This window comes from Gymnoscopelus microlampas (genome assembly GCF_963454915.1).
Source record: "Gymnoscopelus microlampas genome assembly, chromosome: 16".
NCBI classification, from domain to species: Eukaryota; Metazoa; Chordata; class Actinopteri; order Myctophiformes; family Myctophidae; genus Gymnoscopelus; species Gymnoscopelus microlampas.
Window position 1 is genome coordinate 26,090,140 of NC_139953.1, and position 19,125 is coordinate 26,109,264.

Consider the following 19,125-nt stretch of genomic DNA (forward strand, 5'->3'; position numbering starts at 1 on the left):
TACAAAAAACTGGCAACAGTGGGGTTGTTCCAAATAAGGCTCAATCTCTGACACTCGTTCATCAAAGGCAGGGACTCCACCCACTAGATTTCTGTTACAATGTCAGCTTTAACCACTTCAACCCCAGCATCCATATTCTGGGGGGAACATTAGCTAAAAACAGCAGATCTACAAGCTTGTAGATCGGCTATTTTTGGCGAAGAGATTTGGTGTCGACTCAGGTCCAGTGGTTGATTGTGGTTAAGTCACGTGTAACCAATGGAAGCTCATGCATACATCGCTTTTAGACTGCATGATTATCACTATTTGGAAGCAGGCAAAATTACTTCAGCAGACACAAAAATAATTGGCCTTATTGTAGTTGGTAGTATGATATTCACACAAAGAAATGCATATATGCTGATGGAACCTGTATATTGTTGGTGTCCAGGCCATAATAGGCAAGCTAGTCTATCTCAAGGGTTAGGGTTAAACCCTCCCTAAAAATGTGAGGGAGGCCCACAAACCCAGCAGTTCTCAAGATGTGACAAAATCTGGCATACCCTTCTGAGCTATCAGTTCATTGTGCCTTGCCCCACTTACCTTACACTATAATAATATCAGTTAGCATTTTGGAATTGTTAGCTCAATGTAAAAGGAGCACTTGGATACCCCAAGGAAATGGCCATTTGTGATGGCTGCTTTTATTCAAAGCAAGACAAATTTCTTCCCATAGAAGTTTGCATAATGACTGTTAGGAGGGTCCTCCTCCGCCCATGAACACAGTGTTGATGGGTGGTAGTGACGAAACCAAGTTCTGCACCTCGGATGATGACGCCACACGCTGGGAGAGCAATGCATCCTGGGGGTGGAACTGAGAGGCGTCTCCATACATGCAGGTGGCAGACACTAAAGAGGCAAACAAGTCAATGAATGGTTTACACGCAGCTTATGAATTGGTTTACACGCATGCATATATATATATATATATATATATATATATATATATATAGGCAAAAGAAACAGAATGAAAATAAATAAAAGAAAAAAATAAATATATACTTAGTATTTAGTATGTTGGATTACCTACAAACCTCAAGCAGTACAGTTTTTATACTGTATTGAAATTAACTGAAACCTGTAGCTTTTCGAAAATCAAATAAACCACGGTGTGCTTTGGAAAATCATCTGCAGCAATGTCAACCTTTAACATATCACAATATAGAAAATGTAGAAAAGTATATAGAAATATATAAAAGTAACGCAGACCTCCCCCAGCCTCTGTGTTGGTGTAGTATTGCCCTGATGTCTTCCTTGCCGAGTCATCCAAGATATTCAGGGGGTCGTGAACCTCAGAATATGTTGGGGGAAATGGACGGAGACTGCCTACACTGCTGATGACGGACACATGCTGGTCGACCAATGATGACATCCGCTGGCTGTCCAGGTAATTGCTGCTGCTGTAATAACCTGCCAAAACAGGGACACGGGGTGATTGGCTGTTCAGATTTTGTAGGATTTCTTTATTTATTCTGTGTGGAACATGTATATAGACATTCTTCAGCTATTCATAGCATGTCACTGTAGACTTATGACTATGACTTTTGGACAACTGTGCTGGCCAATTGAGCGTTAACTAATATAGATAGAAGCAATCTTTTTTACATCAAAAACACCAATTCTAGCCTCTCTTACCACTGTGTCCGGCAGCAGAGTAGTTCTGCGCTTGACACCCACCAGCTGCAGCATTCAGGCCAGCTCCCACAAAACCGTATCCCCCCACAGAGTCAATCATCTGGGCTGCAGCCTGTGCCTCCAACCCCTGGTCTGAGGGAGGCTGGACCGGGTCTGGGCCAGAGCTGTAGCTGGATGAGGGCCGTACCACAGAGCCGTAAGGTGCCACGGCACAACTGCTTCCAGTAGACGAATGATGGATGGACGACTGCTGATGACTGCTGCCAAAGAAGATGTCTTTAGCCAAGGGCTGGTCATTGAAGACTGGGTAGCGGGAGAGGTGGTAGGCTGCCGACGGGGTCTGGGACTGGAGTGAGACCAGGCCCTGGGTTTGGTTATGAGCCCTAAATACACGCAGCCCATGACAAGGAGATGTTTTAATCCAGTTCAAATTAAATGACTTGTCAGGGAGATAGAAAACAGGTTAAATAGAACAAATAAAGATACAGTATACCTATCAGAAAGCAGGTATGATATATATAGTAGATATAGATATATTATATAGATATTTAGAACATTGGAAACATATCATATGCAGGTGTGTACATGTTATTTTAGAAACGTTAGCATCATACAGTATGCTGTGTGTACATGCTATTTAGAAACATTAGCATCATTATGCAGGTGTGTGCTTATGATGCCATAAGGCTGGGTAAAAAAAAGTTGCATCAGGTACAGTGTTTCTTAAGGTGTTCTAATGTGCTCTTTCAAAGACCAGTTTGTACAGCATGGAAAGGTCAAATTAAAAAAATAAAAATAAAGTGGTCACCTCAGCATGGGCTGGTAGTTGGGGTTGGAGGCTGTGGAGGACGGGGGAGGGTAGTAGCTGGTGCTGGTCTGGGGCAGGCAGTGGTACAGGCTGTCCGGGTAGGCAGGGCAAGGGCTGGGTTGGTGGGGCAGGGATGGCTGTGTGATGGCAGCCATGGAAGAAGAGAGGCAGGAGGATGGCGAGGAGGTAGAGGCGGAGGAGGTCAGGGGCCTCGCCGCCATGGGTCCTTGGTTGATGACGGAACCCCGGTGCACCAGCGTTGCAGGGGAGATAGGGGGCGTCATCAGATGACCGCTGGTCTGGGAGAAGTCCATCTGACCTCCTGTGTGTATGTGTGTTTATGTGTGTGTGTGTGTGTGTGGGGGGGGGGGGGGGGGGGGGGGGGGAGAAGGGACATTACCACATTAACAGAAACAGAAACATTTTATAATTGTGGAGCATGCCGTTAGGTATTAGCATGCCATTTCTTGCTTCCATGCAACTAGAAAAAGTCAGGCATTATTGATTTGGTAACATGAGCAAATCTATTTAGGACACTCATTTACATTTTCTTTAATCTACTTTTTGAACATTCTATCTCAAAACAAAACAAACTTGTAGGCCTACAGGTACCTGGAACTGTAAAGCCATCTGGTTCTGTCCCCTGGTAGACGAGCATGGGGGCTCCCAGCCCCTGTTGCTGATTGGTTGAAAGAGACATGTACGTGTGTTCTACCAGAGACTCGTTCTTGACTGTTTGGTCAATGGTAACGCTGGCCTTGTTGCGATTGGCTAGGAAACAGGAACTCGGCGAAGCCGTGAAAGCTGCTTTACTGGCATCTGAAAGTGACACATCGGTAATATGAGTGTTGTACTATAGTCCAATTTCTTCTCATTTATTACAGATATTACAGAGCAGAAGGACATTTCATAGGATTTAAAGCCATTTGGTTTAAGCCGTTCTGACACATTCTGTCTGGGGGGAAACCATCCACTAACAGTTGGGAAGATAAGGGTATTATGAGTTATTATTGGGACAAATAATATGGGGATCAGAGTTCAAAGATCACCGCATTCTAAATTGGTTTCAGAGTGCTCCTAGATGGATGTCATATAGACGCCATTGATCATATATAATATGATTAATTAAACTCCCAGGATTATATTCCTTCGGTACGAATGAAAGCATGAGATAGAGAGGTAGGAGATTCAGAGCAAGACTTAGACTGGTATGCCGTTTGGACCAACCTAATCGACAATAGGTATGGAATGCTATTGCCACCTGATCCGTATTGCACACTGTACCCCAGGAACCTTGGGCTCGTTCATTCATGTTGTATGGGAATGTCCTGGAATTTTGGATTTCTGGGGGAAGGTTATTCAAACTTGAATAGATCTAATAGGAGTACAACAGCCAATAGACCTTGGATCTTTTAAATGTTGATTCAAACCTGTCTCTTACTGAAGAATCACACAAAGTCTGGCTGGCATGTCCACTGAGGCTTTTTTTCTCGGCTGAGAAAGCTGGGGGTGCTCGCCTGAGCTCGAGTTGAAAATATTTGAGCTTTCGGCAGGCAGAGGGAAGCGGCGTGCTAGTTAATGTCCAGAAAAGCGGTGTTCCCATTTAGTACGGCCCCTTACGATTATAGTTCAACAATGGAAACCGCCCCATGATATATTTAGTACTTATTGGCTATAGGGAAGGTTGGTGGAGGGGATAATGATGTTTAAAGAAACTTGTAGATCTGCTATTTCTGTGTGTTTGCCTATTTTGTGCATTATGACATGCCCAGAATAGTGACACTAGGGTTCATGTGGTTAGTACCTGCGTTTCTCATGTATCTCTCCAGGAGGTTCTGCAAATCCTGTTCCTTGGTGTTGTTGAACTGAGTCTCCAGTGCCAGCAGGATGTACTCATCCAACAGCATCCGTATCAGATGGAACGAACCTGTCATGGAAATGAAAACAACTCACTGAGTAATGGCTGTGGCTGTTCTGTGATTACCACCACTTTACCGTTTGCCCACTAAGAAACAAATGAATGTTTTGTTGTTTTCCATTAAACAACATGTCTAATGTTTGACCTGTCAAGGTCAAGCTCTCATTTCACCTCAAGAAAACACTGAATTACAAAAGTAAAACTTTTTTAAACACATTTTTATTAATGAACAAAATGCATTACGTATGTGTGTCCATGTGGGAGTGAGACTAGTGTTCAAACATTGAGCACGCGACCCAGAGATAAGGCATTGTTTACTCAGGACCAGTCTGGCCATTACGGTTTACGGCCCTATTGTAACAACTAGAAGCTCGCCCCCGCTACGCGGGGGCTCGCGTCTAGCCCGCGGCCACGCCCACGTAGCGCCCGCGGCCACTTGGCAACTCATATAAGTGGCGTAGCGTCATGAGGGTCAGTGGGGCCGTGGCTCGGTCAGTGAAGACCCTGTAGTGTGGATGATATGTGGCATAGAGGGGCAGATTGTAAATCCCCAGAGGAAACATCCGTGGGCTACCATTGGTTCAGCGATGTGTGCGGTCGCCCTGCGGCCCCTCCTCCTCCACCAATGTGCAGTATTGAGAGCCCTGACGTCACAACAATTGGAGCGATGGGCACTGCACTGTGGTTGGTTAGGGTACACCTAGGGCCCAGGTAGAACCCAGTTAAAGCCTGCATGGGCAAACCCAGGTAGGACCCGCCTTGGTCCCACATAAACATGGGTAGTTGGGGCCCACCTAAGGGCCAGGTAGAAGCTACTTATAGCCTGCATGGGCATCGCAGTTGGGACTGAAGTGGATGCCGCTGACATTGCTGACATGGGGTCCATATGGTTTAGCCCACCTTGAAACCATATGGGAACTACGCTGGCATGCTGGCTGTAATGCAAACGCTGCATCATACCTGCAGTGTGTAGTTTGATGTTGTGTGTGTAGCAGATATACCTGCAGTGTGTAGATCAATGTCCATATGAAAGTCAATGCCCAGCAGTGTTTTTTTTCCCCAGCAGAGTTTCTAGTGTCTCTGTCTCTCTCTGGAAGAGGTTGCACATGAACTCTGCAGCCGCACTGAGGCGCTTCAACACAAACACTCTGACATTAAGCTGCTTCACACAACAAACATCAGCACGATGCTGCTGTTTGTCCAAAAGACACAATGTCCTCTCCCACCGACGTCATGTGTTCATTTATCGACAGCCGTACAGACTCCTTTTGACACATTTTACCTCGTTTATCCAGCTCTCACTGACTCATCGGGGTGTTATTTTGCTGCGATTAAGTCAACGATGTGAGAGATTAGCTATCACAGACGGACGGACAGGGGGTGAAACATAGTCTTGCGCCATGCCTTTCGGCCTGGCGGAGACAATAAAAAAAGGAAAGTAAAGGAAATGAGCATTTCTGCAACAAAAGTAGTCAACAAACTATACTATGAAAACATGGGCCACATTGTCAAAGAATGTAAGAAAGAGGCAGTCATGTAGAAAATAGCCGATCTACAAGCTTACAAAGCCTCTCAACGTGAGGCGTTTTGAGCTTGTAGATCGGCTATTTTCACAATATGTACTTGTGGAACGGAGTCAAACAGAATGGGGGGGTCCCCAGATCAAGTACGTTTATTTGGGGGGGGCGGGGGGGGGGGGGGGCGGCGTGAAAGGGTTGATAAGCACTGCTGTAATCGGAGCGAAATTATCTGAAATTACTACATGACCATAATGCAGCCTAACATGCGTTGCACGGGGCGGTCCTGCCATTACGTTAGTTACTGTAGTTGCTGTGGAGCTATAGTTCTCCAGAAGACACACACAAACATACACCATCTACAATGGACTAACTGAGCAGCAATATTGACATTCACCACACGAACGTGCATTGTTGACAAAGTGATTGCACAGCCGCTGCAGGCATGACAAGCACGTTAGCGTTAGCGACATGGCAGCTATCACAGCGCCCTGTCCGTCGTCGCTGGGACTAACTGTGATGGCTACAGCAGTAACAGCAAGCTGTCTGCGATGCCATTGTCTGGAGACTGCTCTTAGCGTGACACGACCAATGAGAGTGAGCGCTGTAGTTGTTGCTAAGATACGGTGGCGTCTCTGCCCCATAGCTTGTAGATCTCTCACGCATGATTGGCGTAGGCTGCGTTGCCAGGTCTGACTGTTTGTATAAGCGATTTTGGGCTTATTTGGGTGCACTTTTGGGCTCGTTTCCATAGACCACGGCAGCGCTTATTTCTTTCCCGTGACCGATGTGGCAAAAAAAGTGCAAAACGAACCATCCGGAAGTAAATTGCGAGATGAAATATATAGCACTTTTTGATTATTAGAGAAGGAGACACATGTGAAGGTTGAAAATGAAAGGTAGTTGATTATATAGTTTTTCATGAGGGATTTTTGTAGCAAGTTGTGAGAGAATTGGGCCACTCCTGTGGGCGGGGGGCTGATTAGAACCATTGGGGTTTGAAAGGAGACGCTCTCTGTTTGAGTGATAAGATCTGCTCCTTGCTGCCTTGAATCATCAGACCTGTGTGTGTGTGTGTGTGGGGGGGGGGGGGGGGCAGTACATCATATGGACTGACTGATAGAGGAGCAAGCAGCAAAAACTCAATTAGCAGAACCGCTATTGATAACACAAACAATGCCACTGCTATCACGTTAATATACTGTTCACCAATTATTAAGCACAACTCAGGATGTTTTTGTCATGGCAGATTTTCAAGCTCACCCCATCCCTCCTGTGTGAACACACACACTAACGGTTACAGGTCCATCTGTACCCACGTTGGAGTTAAATGAACACTGAGGATTGTACTGTGTAGCAGGCGCAGCAGCATCAACAGTGTCACCAAGTGGAAAGATGACAGTCTTAACAAGCTATGGGCTAATTTAGACCCCAGCCATTCTTCTCCGCAACAATCTAAATCAGTGGTTGTTGAACCTTTTAATTTCACGGACCCCCATAACTCTCAGAGTTATAGACCTGTAAGGATCCATTTGGAACCCCCTCAAGGAACCCTGGGGGTCCCTTGACCCCACTTTGAGAACTACTGTTCTAAATACTTCGTTTATGCTCTCTTCTACAACAGGGTCACACACCGACAACAGCCGATGTACAAGCTCACAACGTGTTCATGCAATGCATTGTGAGCTTCTACAGTAGATCTGCTTTTTGCCGTTTAGTAAAAGGTGCTTGTTGTGTGGACAATGAAGACAGTCAGTTCTTTTCTGGGTCTTACCAAAACTTGTGGCATTGTTGAGCGTGAGGTTGTGCATCACCCTGGCCCCAAAGAAACTCCACCTGAGCAGGAAGTCCTGAGCTCTCTTCTTCACAGACCGACCGCTCTGCTTCCCCGGCTAATAACCAAATGACAGAGAAAAGGTGTGTGTGCTGCTTAAACCCCATATACCCCTCCTTTTTCCCTCCACACCAAATCTCAACAGTGAAAAATAGCCATTACAAGTTTACAACATACCACATCACGACATGTTATGAGCTTGCAGATCGACAATTTTTGCCAAATGTTAGCCTATTCATGTGGTTAATGCACAATTATGTTTTGTTATATCTGTACTGTATAAGAGGAAGAGAGAGGGGACAGAATGTCAGGTTCAGCAGCTCCTTTATTTCATCCATCTATAGTGAAAAATTTCTGAAACATTGTGAACATTTTCTTTTTAAATGTTGAAAATCTATGGAAAGTTTTGTCCATAATGACATGCCCCAAATAGGTACACAACGAGTTTGTAGAAAAATGTGACAGCATGGTATAAAATATCAACATTCGTCATCATAGTGCTTAGCTCCAACATGCATGCAATCATGCATGCACACAAAGAGCAACAAAGACACAGACAGCCAGAAGGTACCTTAATGACTTTCTGTTCCACCACAGTGTCCAGCCACTCGATGAATGACTCCACTGTGCCATTTTTCTTTAGCAAGTCCTTCAGCTCCTGAAACACAGCTATGGAGTCATCTAAAGGGACAGGAGACATGGTTAAAACTACTTAAACCCTCTATTATTCCGTCTACAGAATCTATTCGCCAAAAATAGCCGATCTACAAGCTCACAACGCGGCACGTTGTGACAAGTTTGAACGGCTTGTTGAACGGCTATTTTTGGTGAATGTTCCCCCCAGAATATGGATGCTGAGGTTCAAATGGTCAAAACCACTTAAGCCCTATGTGATGCTTAGTCGTAATACAGTGTCACGCAACTATTTTTAAAAACATTTACAAAAACTTGAAACTAGAAATCTTTAAGTGGTTAATCAACAATATGAGTGATTACATCATCAGACCTCAACAAGATGATGAACAACAAATGGGGCACTTGATTTTAGGGTTAAAGGGCCTGTAGGAGTTTACCAAGTATCCAGTGTGATGTGTTGTCACAGGAAAGAAGAAATCAAAACCACTGATAAGAACCAGTATGTGCGCGCAGGCCGGCACCAACTGAACCCCACCGCTAAAAGATGCCATGTAAAAGTGGTCACAGCCTCACGTGTAAAAATGCATCCCATCAAACTTTCTTTCTCCCAGTGTGGAGGAAGAATACTTCGGATTTTTACTGTGATCTCTCGCTCTTGAAATATATAATCCTTGGCGCACCTCAGTAGCCAACACACAAGATTGAACTGAAACCAGCGCACCCCAAAATAGCAGGTTTGGGGATCTGTTTGGAATTGATTACATGAAACAGTTGTGGCTGTATAAACCCCAGCCAATAGGAACACCGAGGGGGCGGAGCAACCGTGCGCCTATGGCCCCTGGTGTGGCTATACTGATGGCAGACCCCTGACCAGTGTTGGTGCCAAGTTTGGTGCCAAGTTTGGTGCGGATCGGAGCAACGGTGCGCCTCGCAGGTCCGCATGTTACGTTTGTGACGCCCGCCCGTCCGCCCACCCACTAGGCAATTTTAATATAGGAGGATAGGAGGAAAGTGTCGAAGAAGAGATCCTAATCAAACTCTTACCTTGAGCTGGCGCACTTGAGAACACAGCTTACGCCATCCCCCTATCATCTACTAAAGATTACTAGACCATCCTATTCAAGTTGAAGTAGTTACTTGCTTATATATTAAGCACATTAAAGTAAGATGACCTGTGTTGAAAAGCACTCAATATAGTATACCGGTAGATGTATTGCTTTTCAAGACTACTCTGATTTACTTTCTTATTATGGTCACATAGTGAGCGTGTCCTACCAACCAATCCCTCTCCAATTCAGTGATGCTCTCCAAAGTGGTGAGCATCTTTTTGTCATAAGAAAGATTTTGTCAAACTTTCTCGACTAATGAGGTTAGATCAAATATAAGTCATTGGAATATGTGCCTACAGTAGTTTGGGCCATAACAGCATCAATTTAGGCTACTCTGGCCTTAGCTACTAAATTACAGTAACAACAGTATACTTAGTATCATAATCACCTGCTTACCTACCACAATAACAGACCCTTTCTAAATGTTTTGTATTCTCATATCACAATAAAGAAACACAAAAGAACCGATGACAGAACATGAGGAGATGCTAGCTTGTTTACATTCAGTGTAGAGGTCAGAGTCTTGGTCTCCAGTGGCAGTGACTGTGAGGAGAGGCTGGGAGCTGATGCTGTTGAGATCCACCTTATCGATGTCACAGACCATGCTGTTGACCACCGCCTGGTCGAACAAGGCAGGCCGCGCAATCTGGTGGACAGCAGTGATAGGGATATTGAGAGGGGGTCCAGAGGGAGAGGAGATTGCAATGCAGACACAAGGAGAAAGAGCGGAGAGATAGAAGGGAAGACAGGGCAGAAGGAAAGAGAAAAAGAGAAAGGGGGAGAGCAAAAGGAGGCAGCAGGAGGATGGAAGGTAGGAGGAATCGAGAAAAGCAAGGAAGAGAGAGGAGAGGCAAAAGGGGAGACAGGGAGGGAGTACGTGACAGTTAGAGAATACAGGTATTCTATTTTATTCTATTATTTGATCCAGTCAGGGCTGTAATGCTTATTTTAAACTCTGTCGTACAGTGGTGTCACGTGCCAAAAATAGCAGATCTACATTACAAGCTCACAATGCGATGCTTTGTGAACTTATAGATTTAAAAAATATATATATTTTCAGCACACAACGACATATTACGAAGTATAAATCAGACGTACCTGTGCCAGGTGTAGGAAGGAGGTCTGTCTCTTCAGGGAGGAGACAAAGCGGCGCGCAATGGGGAGTTTCTTGGCTGCAAGGCATTCTGGGAGATTCTCCAGAGATGAGACTAGCCAGTGCTCCCAGTGCTTGGCAAAGTTACGGATGTCTGCCAACAAACTGAGGTGGGGGTGGGGGTGGGGTGGGGGGGTCTTATAATACATCTCCTTTAGCAGCATCACAATCAATGTCACCTTCATTTAAGAGTAGACATATTGAGCATTCTCAATTTGACTGATTGAAAGAGCTGCAAAAGTCGAACTTGTAGAGCTAAAGTTAACAAACCTTTCGGGCATCTCCTGCATTGTAGCAGGTATGAGAACATCAGTCAGAACCTGAAAAAAATAAAACATATATATAAAAAAAGGTTCAGTTTAGCTACTGCTATCTGAGATAAACAACGTTGCATACATGCTTGGGCCAAATTCATTGGGCTGTGCAGTGTATTTTTGTATTTTATATTTACCTGTAAATGCCAGGCCTATTCAGACATACAGTATGGACCCTATTTGTTTTTTAAGTAGTAAGACAATTGTGCACTTTGTGTATTTCTTAAATTTTGTACATTTTGTTCACAGTTTAGAGTTTGATGGCCGTAGCTTAGTAGCTAGAGGGTCGGGAGGTGAACCAGTGATCTGCTGATTGCCAGACTGGTAATCAGTATGTATCTACAGTATGTGTCGAGGTGTCCCTGAGCATGACATTTAACCCCTAAGGCCTGTTCAAAGAAAAAACTGCGCTCATCATAACCATCTGAGCAGCCATCACCTGGGTGAAGCTGAAACTGAATTTCCCAAACGTGTCCCTCACAGAATTGACCATGGTTCTGTATACTGGGTGTGATACAGTATTGCATGTGTTACTATGTACTTTTCTTTTGTCATCAAAGGTTAAATCCCAGGGCAGTGATATAGTGTTTACTCTGTGGTAGTGGCTGATGTAACAACTAGTGCCTACCTTGTAGAGAATGGAATCACAGACACAGAAAATGTCAATGATGATTGGGTTCTCCAGCAGTGGTAGAAGGTGGTCAGGCATTCCCTGCCAGAAGTGCAGCAGGAAATTCTGGATCTGAAATAGAGGAACCAAGTATTAGTTTCTAACTCTCAATGCTTCTTGAGGTTTGGTGAACAACCCTCAACCCTCCTTGAAATCATCACGCAGTCCCCAAAAAATCTCTCTATCTCACTATACGGCTATAAGGATTATACTCGTTTAGCCCATTCACTGGCCTTTCTATGACTCACATGGTCACATGGGTCTATGGTCTATGTTTATATATTTGTATGATATATGGCAGAAGCTGGGAAACAACAATGACATGACACCACCCGCCAGTATGGGACTTTTAAGCCATTCACAGGTGTTGTGAGCCTAATTATACATTACATCAAAACATTTCTAAAACACATGCTGTAACAATGGAATGCAGAACCATGTAACCCCAAACTCCTGTCATCACTTCGAATGAATCAATCTATCAATATATGAGGATGAGCTGACTTTTTTTTGTTGTTGCACCAACTCAGGTTGCATGGGGAGTAATGGCTACCTCTTCAAAGTTGACGTTTATCGCGTTGTCCAGGATGCACTGGCAGTGTGTTTTATACATCATGATGAGAGTGTCCACCTACACATAGGAAGTACAAATGCACAACCATTGCCTTGTTGCAAGAGTTTACAATGTGAATTAAAATGATATAAAATGGAGAGAGCAGCTTACCTTTTCTCTAGAGATATTTCCTTGCAGTAGAAGGTGTTGAGCACTGGGGAAATCTGGCAGCAACGTTCCCGTTTTAGAACTCAGGGAATACTTCCTAGTGAAACCTCCCTGTCAAATATGATGATGTCCTATTAATTTAAATGTCTACCTGACCGCTACCAATCTTGTTTGATTGAAGTATAATATCTCTGCTGTCGGGCAGAAACCAGCTAACTCCAAAATGTTCATTTTTTAGGAAATGAAAAAGAAATGAAAAAAAGTGGAGTTAGGAGGTTTTGTTCATCATTGATAAGAACAGCTGAATGGACCCCCAAGCTCACAATGAGGTGGGAGGTCAAAAGGGGGTGGAGCCTGGAGTTAGCTGGTTTAGCATAAAGTTTGAGGATCCAATGGAGTTAGCTGGTTTTGTCAGAAGCGTTTTTTATTATATTATATATATATATTTTTACCAACACACAGATGTAAGGGTGTTCAATATCACTGATTTATGGGGAAAAAAATGCAAAAGCGTCAAAATGGAGTTAGCTGGTTTCTGCCCGACAGCAACGATTATAGTAATTTTTCTTACCTCATTCTTGAGCTTACTCCCCGAGAATCTGAAATCACACATTCCCCAAGAAAACACCAATTTCATTTTAGAGATTTGTGTGTAACAGGGGGATCTAAAGCAATAGTTCTACATTAGTTTTATATTTGGGACACAAATTTAGCACTGACCATGAAGTCAGAACAAAATACATTAAATAACAAATGATTACTGAATATTGTGAGAGGGTCACAAACTATAGTAAAAGGTTAACTCTTTCACTGCCAGAGTATATTCATAAATATACTATTTTTTATGTAAAAATATAAATATACAATTGAAATATAAATACATTTATTTATTTGTATATACTGTAAGTATAGGGTATTAATAGTGCCCTTCCACCTATTTAATAATCTTAAAAAGAAATCAACCAATATTGGCATTAGCCCACAAGTCATGATCAAGGTCCAGGGTCTGACACCAACTAGCATCGCTAGTCTTGATCAATAATATCAGTTGATCAAAATATCATTTGCTTACAACCTTGTCAGAACATCTTGTGACCCACCCTTGACCTGACCCAACATTTGAAAATAACACAACAAAATACACATGCACAGAATGTGAGGTCAGTGGAAACAAAATCAACAGTACAGCAGTACAATGTAATCTGCAGTGCAGGTGGTATATCAGTACTTACAGAACATAACACTTCAAAAGGAAAAACATCACCTGATTATCTTTTAATTTAGTTTAAGTAGACTCACAGCGAGCAAACAAAACCTACGTATATAATTGTCTTTGTACAGCACATTAGTTTAGATACACTGACAGCATATGTGTGTTATCTTACCTGGTCAGACCTTTTCCTGAATACACAGAGTGATAGTAATCACTGCTCTCTTTGATGCCTATACCGTAGTAGTGATACCTGCAGAAAGTCAGGATGTGTTCAACAATAATATTATTAGCATTACATTAGTAAGAAGGAGGCATTATCACCTTAACACATTTTTTATCTTAGCAGATAGATGAAACCCTGGATTGGTCAGGGTACATGACATGTCTGTAACAAATCAAAATGTCAAAATAAAAGTCAAATCAAATTTGCTTTTTACTTTGAGTGTCCCCTGGTGCCCAGTCGCCTCGTTGTCAGAAGAGGAAACTTCTGTCGAATCGTCTTATGAGGAAAGGAAGTGAATATATCTCATTAAACCAGGGTATGCTTCTCCTTCCATGAGAGTATGCAAGTAAATGTTATAACTATTCAGTCAGCAGCTATCATTTTCATGATCTATATTATCCTTTGTTAGGATAAGGATATTCTCCCATTCTCACAACCCACTTCCTCATCCCAAATTAGGGATACTAACACATTTTAACTGAACTTAAATGACATGTTACAAATACATAGATACAAACGCACAGACATACAAATGGTCAGAATGACACACACACACACACACACACGCACACGCACACGCACACACACACACACACACACACACACACACACACACACACACACACACACACACACACACACACACACACACACCTTTCCAAAGGTAGCAGCACAGGCTGGTTCTAGCTTCTCCTTCCTACAGAAGTCCAGGTAGTGAGCGTAGAGGATACAACGTGGAAGACACACTCCCTCACACACTATGTAATTCTCCTCCAACCTGTTGAGATGTAGAGCTCAAACACTTAGCGCAGCAGGCTAAGATGCTAAATGTATGAAAATACACTATGAACTCAGCAACAGTAATAATAGTAAAAGTGGTTATTAGTCAAATTGATTGATTGATTGATTGATTAATCACACCACAGTTAAATTTGACCTTGAAAGGCATTCTGATGAGTTATAAATATGTATAATGAAACTGTGATATAATAGGAATAATACACTCGAGCACACATGCTATACCATGATATTGGTACGGGTGTGCTGATCTGGCACTTAGCCTTCAGCCTCACAATATCTCTTGTGTATTGTTGTTTGACTGATTGAGTGTTTTAATTGATTTGTTAATTAAATAAATGTATGAAACTGCCCTGCAGCAATGCATACATGTGCTCACAAGCATGCATAATCGTTTTCTAAAAAAAAAAAAAATTAAGAGTGGGTAGTCCACTACTAGTTTCCACTACTAGTTTTGTCTCTTTGTTGAGAAAGAGTGACTGGGTGACACAACAGAGAAGGCTTTGGCAAGATCTGATCCGAAGCAGCAAGTCTGTGTGTGTCTCCAGAGAATGGAGACTTAACCAGCACACTATCCCTAGACAATAAGAAACTTAAGATGTTCCACTGTTTTGTGTCATAACTTTAATATCAAGAAATCTATCTATCAAACTCAAAGTGCTATGTTTCTACACACTGCTACCACATGGCCTTACCACTGTAGCGTGAGCTGAGTCTGTTTCTTCTTGTCTTTGATGATCTGGGTAATGGTCTTCTTCTGGATTATGGCCAGCTCTTTAGAATACTCCAGCAGGTCCTGGTCATCTTCAGAGGACGGAGTCTCATTACTGTCCTCTGCTTCTGATACACAAGAAATATGACCGATGAAGTGAAATGGAGCAGAATACAACAAGAGAGAGTGGACAGGAACATGGCAAATCAATAAAACACAACTGGGAAAGCTGTCAGAGCAGAAAATAGAATAGGATAAACATGCACATAGCCTACAAAGCAATTAAATACATAGCATGAATAAGAAATTAAAAAAAGCAGAAAAATGCAAATAGAGTAGAACTTCAAAAACACACTGGAAAACAACAAAAACATCTCGATTCCACAATAGCACTTACCCAGGTGCAATCCACATCCTAAATAATTTGCAAGTTGTATAATATCAAAGTAGGCTAGTTAAGCACAAGCCCTTTTTTATGCATTGGGAGGTCATAATTAGGTTTATTGTTTCCTCTGTAGTATACATAATATGTGGTTATTTTCTTGTTATATATGAGCACACTGAAACAAATTCCAAGTTGGTTTTGGCAATTTACATCTAATACAATGAATCTTGAAAACAGGACAAGGTGTCTTAAAGAAGAATAGAATATAAAATGTACATTAAAAACAATTAAAGGCAAACACAAGACCAAATCTAAGGGCCTTCAAGACAGGTGAGCATCGGGACAGCTGTTATCAGATGGGGAGTTAAATGATTCAAGAAAAGGCAAACCAAAATCTGTCATAACAGGATATATAGGCCAGAGAAGCATTGTGTTATTTGTGTTATGTAGCATTGTAATTCCACATCTGCTCTCCACATTCCACATACCTACAGTATTGTATAGTAACCTATACCACTACTACCTAGGCACTAATAGGATATGTATACCAATGATGATGATGAGTATGATAATAGCATAATAATAATGATAATAATTTCCCAAATGAATGGCATTGCCATGTTTGGTTCCAGAACCCAGTGGTGTAAAGTAACTAAGTACATTTACTCAAGTATTGTACTCCACTACATCTCAGAGGCAAATATTGTACTTTTACTCGACTACAATTATTTGAAATGTTTAGTTACTAGTTTCTTTGTAGATTTTGATTAATATTACAAAACACATACATTAACCACTTCAACCCTATATACATTTCGGCAACTTGAAAATAGCCGATCCACAAGCTCACAATGCGTCGGATCGCAGTGGCTATTTTCAAAAGATTTATATACAATCTATACATTTTAAAACTTGTGAATTGGGACATTCTGCATAATGACTACTTTCTATTTTGGTACTGTAACAGAGTATTTCTACATTGCAGTATTGATACTTTTACTTAAGTAGAAAATTTGAATACTTTTTCCCCTACTGCCAGAACCTAAAGACAGCCTATCACCTGATTTAATCCCAGAATCATCTTCGTCGAAGTGTCTCTCTCCACTGAAGTCACTGTGTGCTTCCTCTGGTGGCAGGAGCTCTGGAGAGCTGCAGAACTTCTTGGTTGAAGAGTGAATAAGAAACGACCCATCCCTGATTGGACTCTCAGTATTCCGTTTCATTGTCATAATAACAGGACAAATATCAACAAAAAATAAACAAAAGCGACGAAGAGGAAACTGTAGACTATTAAAGTTGTTTTACTGTGCAAAACAATAGGCAAAATTCCTAATCCACTCCCATCTTCAAAAGAAAAAAGTGCTACTTTTTCTTTTTTTACACAAACGATGAGAAAACTGAATAAAATAGGCCTATATGGGCCTATGTAAGCTTGTCCTATTCAGACTTACATTTACTGCTTTAGCTAGAAAAGTAGAATTAGATCTAAAATGTACTATTTTCCTCTGCCTTCTGGGCCTCAATAAAGCCGATAAGCAAGTGACTAATAAAGCAGTGGTCAGTGCTGTGGGAAGGTTGTGCTTGCCAAGGGATGCATTCATCATATTTACAGAAGACGGGGGTTGATGGAGGAGTTGTTAATATTTAACCAGAAAAAAACAGCATCATTTCTCCCAGCCTTAGACCACTGTTTCCCAAACAGTGGCTCGGGACCCACCTTTGGGTCGCGGACCAATTTTTATGGGTCCCCTTTTTTCCATTTCCTACATTTAAAAAAAATGATATATACATATATTTTAAAATATTTTAAAAAGTTTAAACAAAACAAATCTAAACTTTTCATCAATAAAAAACTATTCCAACATTTTTCAAAAGTATTTCATAAATAAAATGAAAAAAAATCAAATCATTTCCATAAATAAATAAAATAAAAGTTTAAGAAGTAGTGAAAATAGCAGATGTACAAGCTCACAACGCCACGCAAAGTGACACGTTGTGAGCTTGTAGGTCTGCTATTTTTACTAGTTAGGATGGGGGTGACTATAGCATTATCAGGATGTTCATTTGTACAAAACGTATTTTCATTATTTATTTAAACGCCATTTCTTTTATGTCATTACTGAAATCATAAGGAGATCAACAACCAGACAGATGTAGATGCTTTTGGATATGATCCCGACCCTAATGGTAACAGGATAGGTGTGCACTAGGGACATCTGGGCACCTCGATGTAAAATTGGCTATGTTGTCCAAAATATTTGAAAAACGGTCTTATAAGTAAAGTAGCCTATACACATGATTAGAACATGCAAAACATTCAACAATTAAGGTCTATTATTTCTACAATTGCCAAACATTTCTACAAAACCTGTATATCCAGTGATTTTGGGGCATAAACAAGAAGTTGAAGGATACAATTAAGTCTGATAATGATGTACCGTGCATGTTCACATCATGTATACTTTACATTTATTCAAATATTTCATTTTTTAACATTTTGGAGCAACATTTTACATCGAGGTGCCCAGATGTCCCTAGTGCCCACCTATCCTGTGTGTATACAGCCTTTCATATCGCTTGACAAATACTCATGTAAGAATTAGACTATTCGCATTATCGCATAACACTTTTAAAGACGATTTATTTACCATTCAGTTATTAATGTATAGGCTATGTGTTTATAACTATTATTACGACGCTGTCATTATTTTTTTGTTTTTGTTATTAGGCTATTTCTTTGAATGTCTTCACAGACGCGACATAAGTCAGTCTCATCATAACCGTTAGCCTACCTTGAATGTATAATATTCAGTAGTGGAAAAAGTACTCAAATGTTTTACTTAATTACTTTATATGTAAAAGTAATACAAACTACAAACAATACTGCAACTCAGTTACAAGTAAAAGTCCGGAATTCAAAATTTGCTTGAGTAAAAGTACAAAAGTATTGCTATCAAAATGTAAAGTACCGAAAGTAGCTTACTCATTATGCAGAATGTACAAATGTATGAAATGTTTGAAAATCTTTTGAAAATAGAATCGTGAGCTTGTAGATCTGCTATTTTCAAATGGACGAAATGTATATAGGGCTGAAGTGGTTAATGTGTTTTATAATAATTATCAAAATCTACAAAGTAAATAAACTAAAGTTTTCAAAAAATTGTAGTGGTTTATTTAGGCTATAATATTTGTCGCTGAGGTCTATTGGAGGTGAAAGTATTGAAAATAGGAAATACTCCGGTAAATTAAAAAAAATACCTCAATTGTACTTAAGTAGGCCTACAGACTAGTACTTGAGTACATGTACTCAGTTTCTTTCCACCACTGATAATATTTTATTTTGGTATCCTTCCTGTGGCTCTTTGCAACAGGTGACAGGAAATAACCTCATTATCCTCCAGGCCCGCTGCACGGCTGGTTGTAATCATGCTGATGATGTA

The 19,125-nt window shown here is 41.4% G+C and overlaps 1 protein-coding gene across 1 annotated transcript; it reads right to left on the reverse strand.

The window, feature by feature from the left end:
- Positions 1-733: 733 nt before the first annotated feature.
- On the reverse strand, positions 734-16,914 carry rfx6 (regulatory factor X, 6; the record flags this gene model as incomplete). The annotated part of the gene is made up of 20 exons (XM_084082135.1): positions 734-888; positions 1,249-1,449; positions 1,675-2,057; positions 2,483-2,804; positions 3,095-3,301; positions 4,287-4,409; positions 7,692-7,809; positions 8,323-8,432; positions 9,998-10,142; positions 10,595-10,754; positions 10,920-10,969; positions 11,592-11,705; positions 12,187-12,264; positions 12,358-12,465; positions 12,926-12,953; positions 13,740-13,817; positions 14,005-14,066; positions 14,445-14,568; positions 15,284-15,428; positions 16,746-16,914. The coding sequence occupies 20 exons, from the start codon at positions 16,912-16,914 to the stop codon at positions 734-736; spliced, it is 2,880 nt and encodes a 959-aa protein (XP_083938261.1).
- Positions 16,915-19,125: the final 2,211 nt, after the last annotated feature.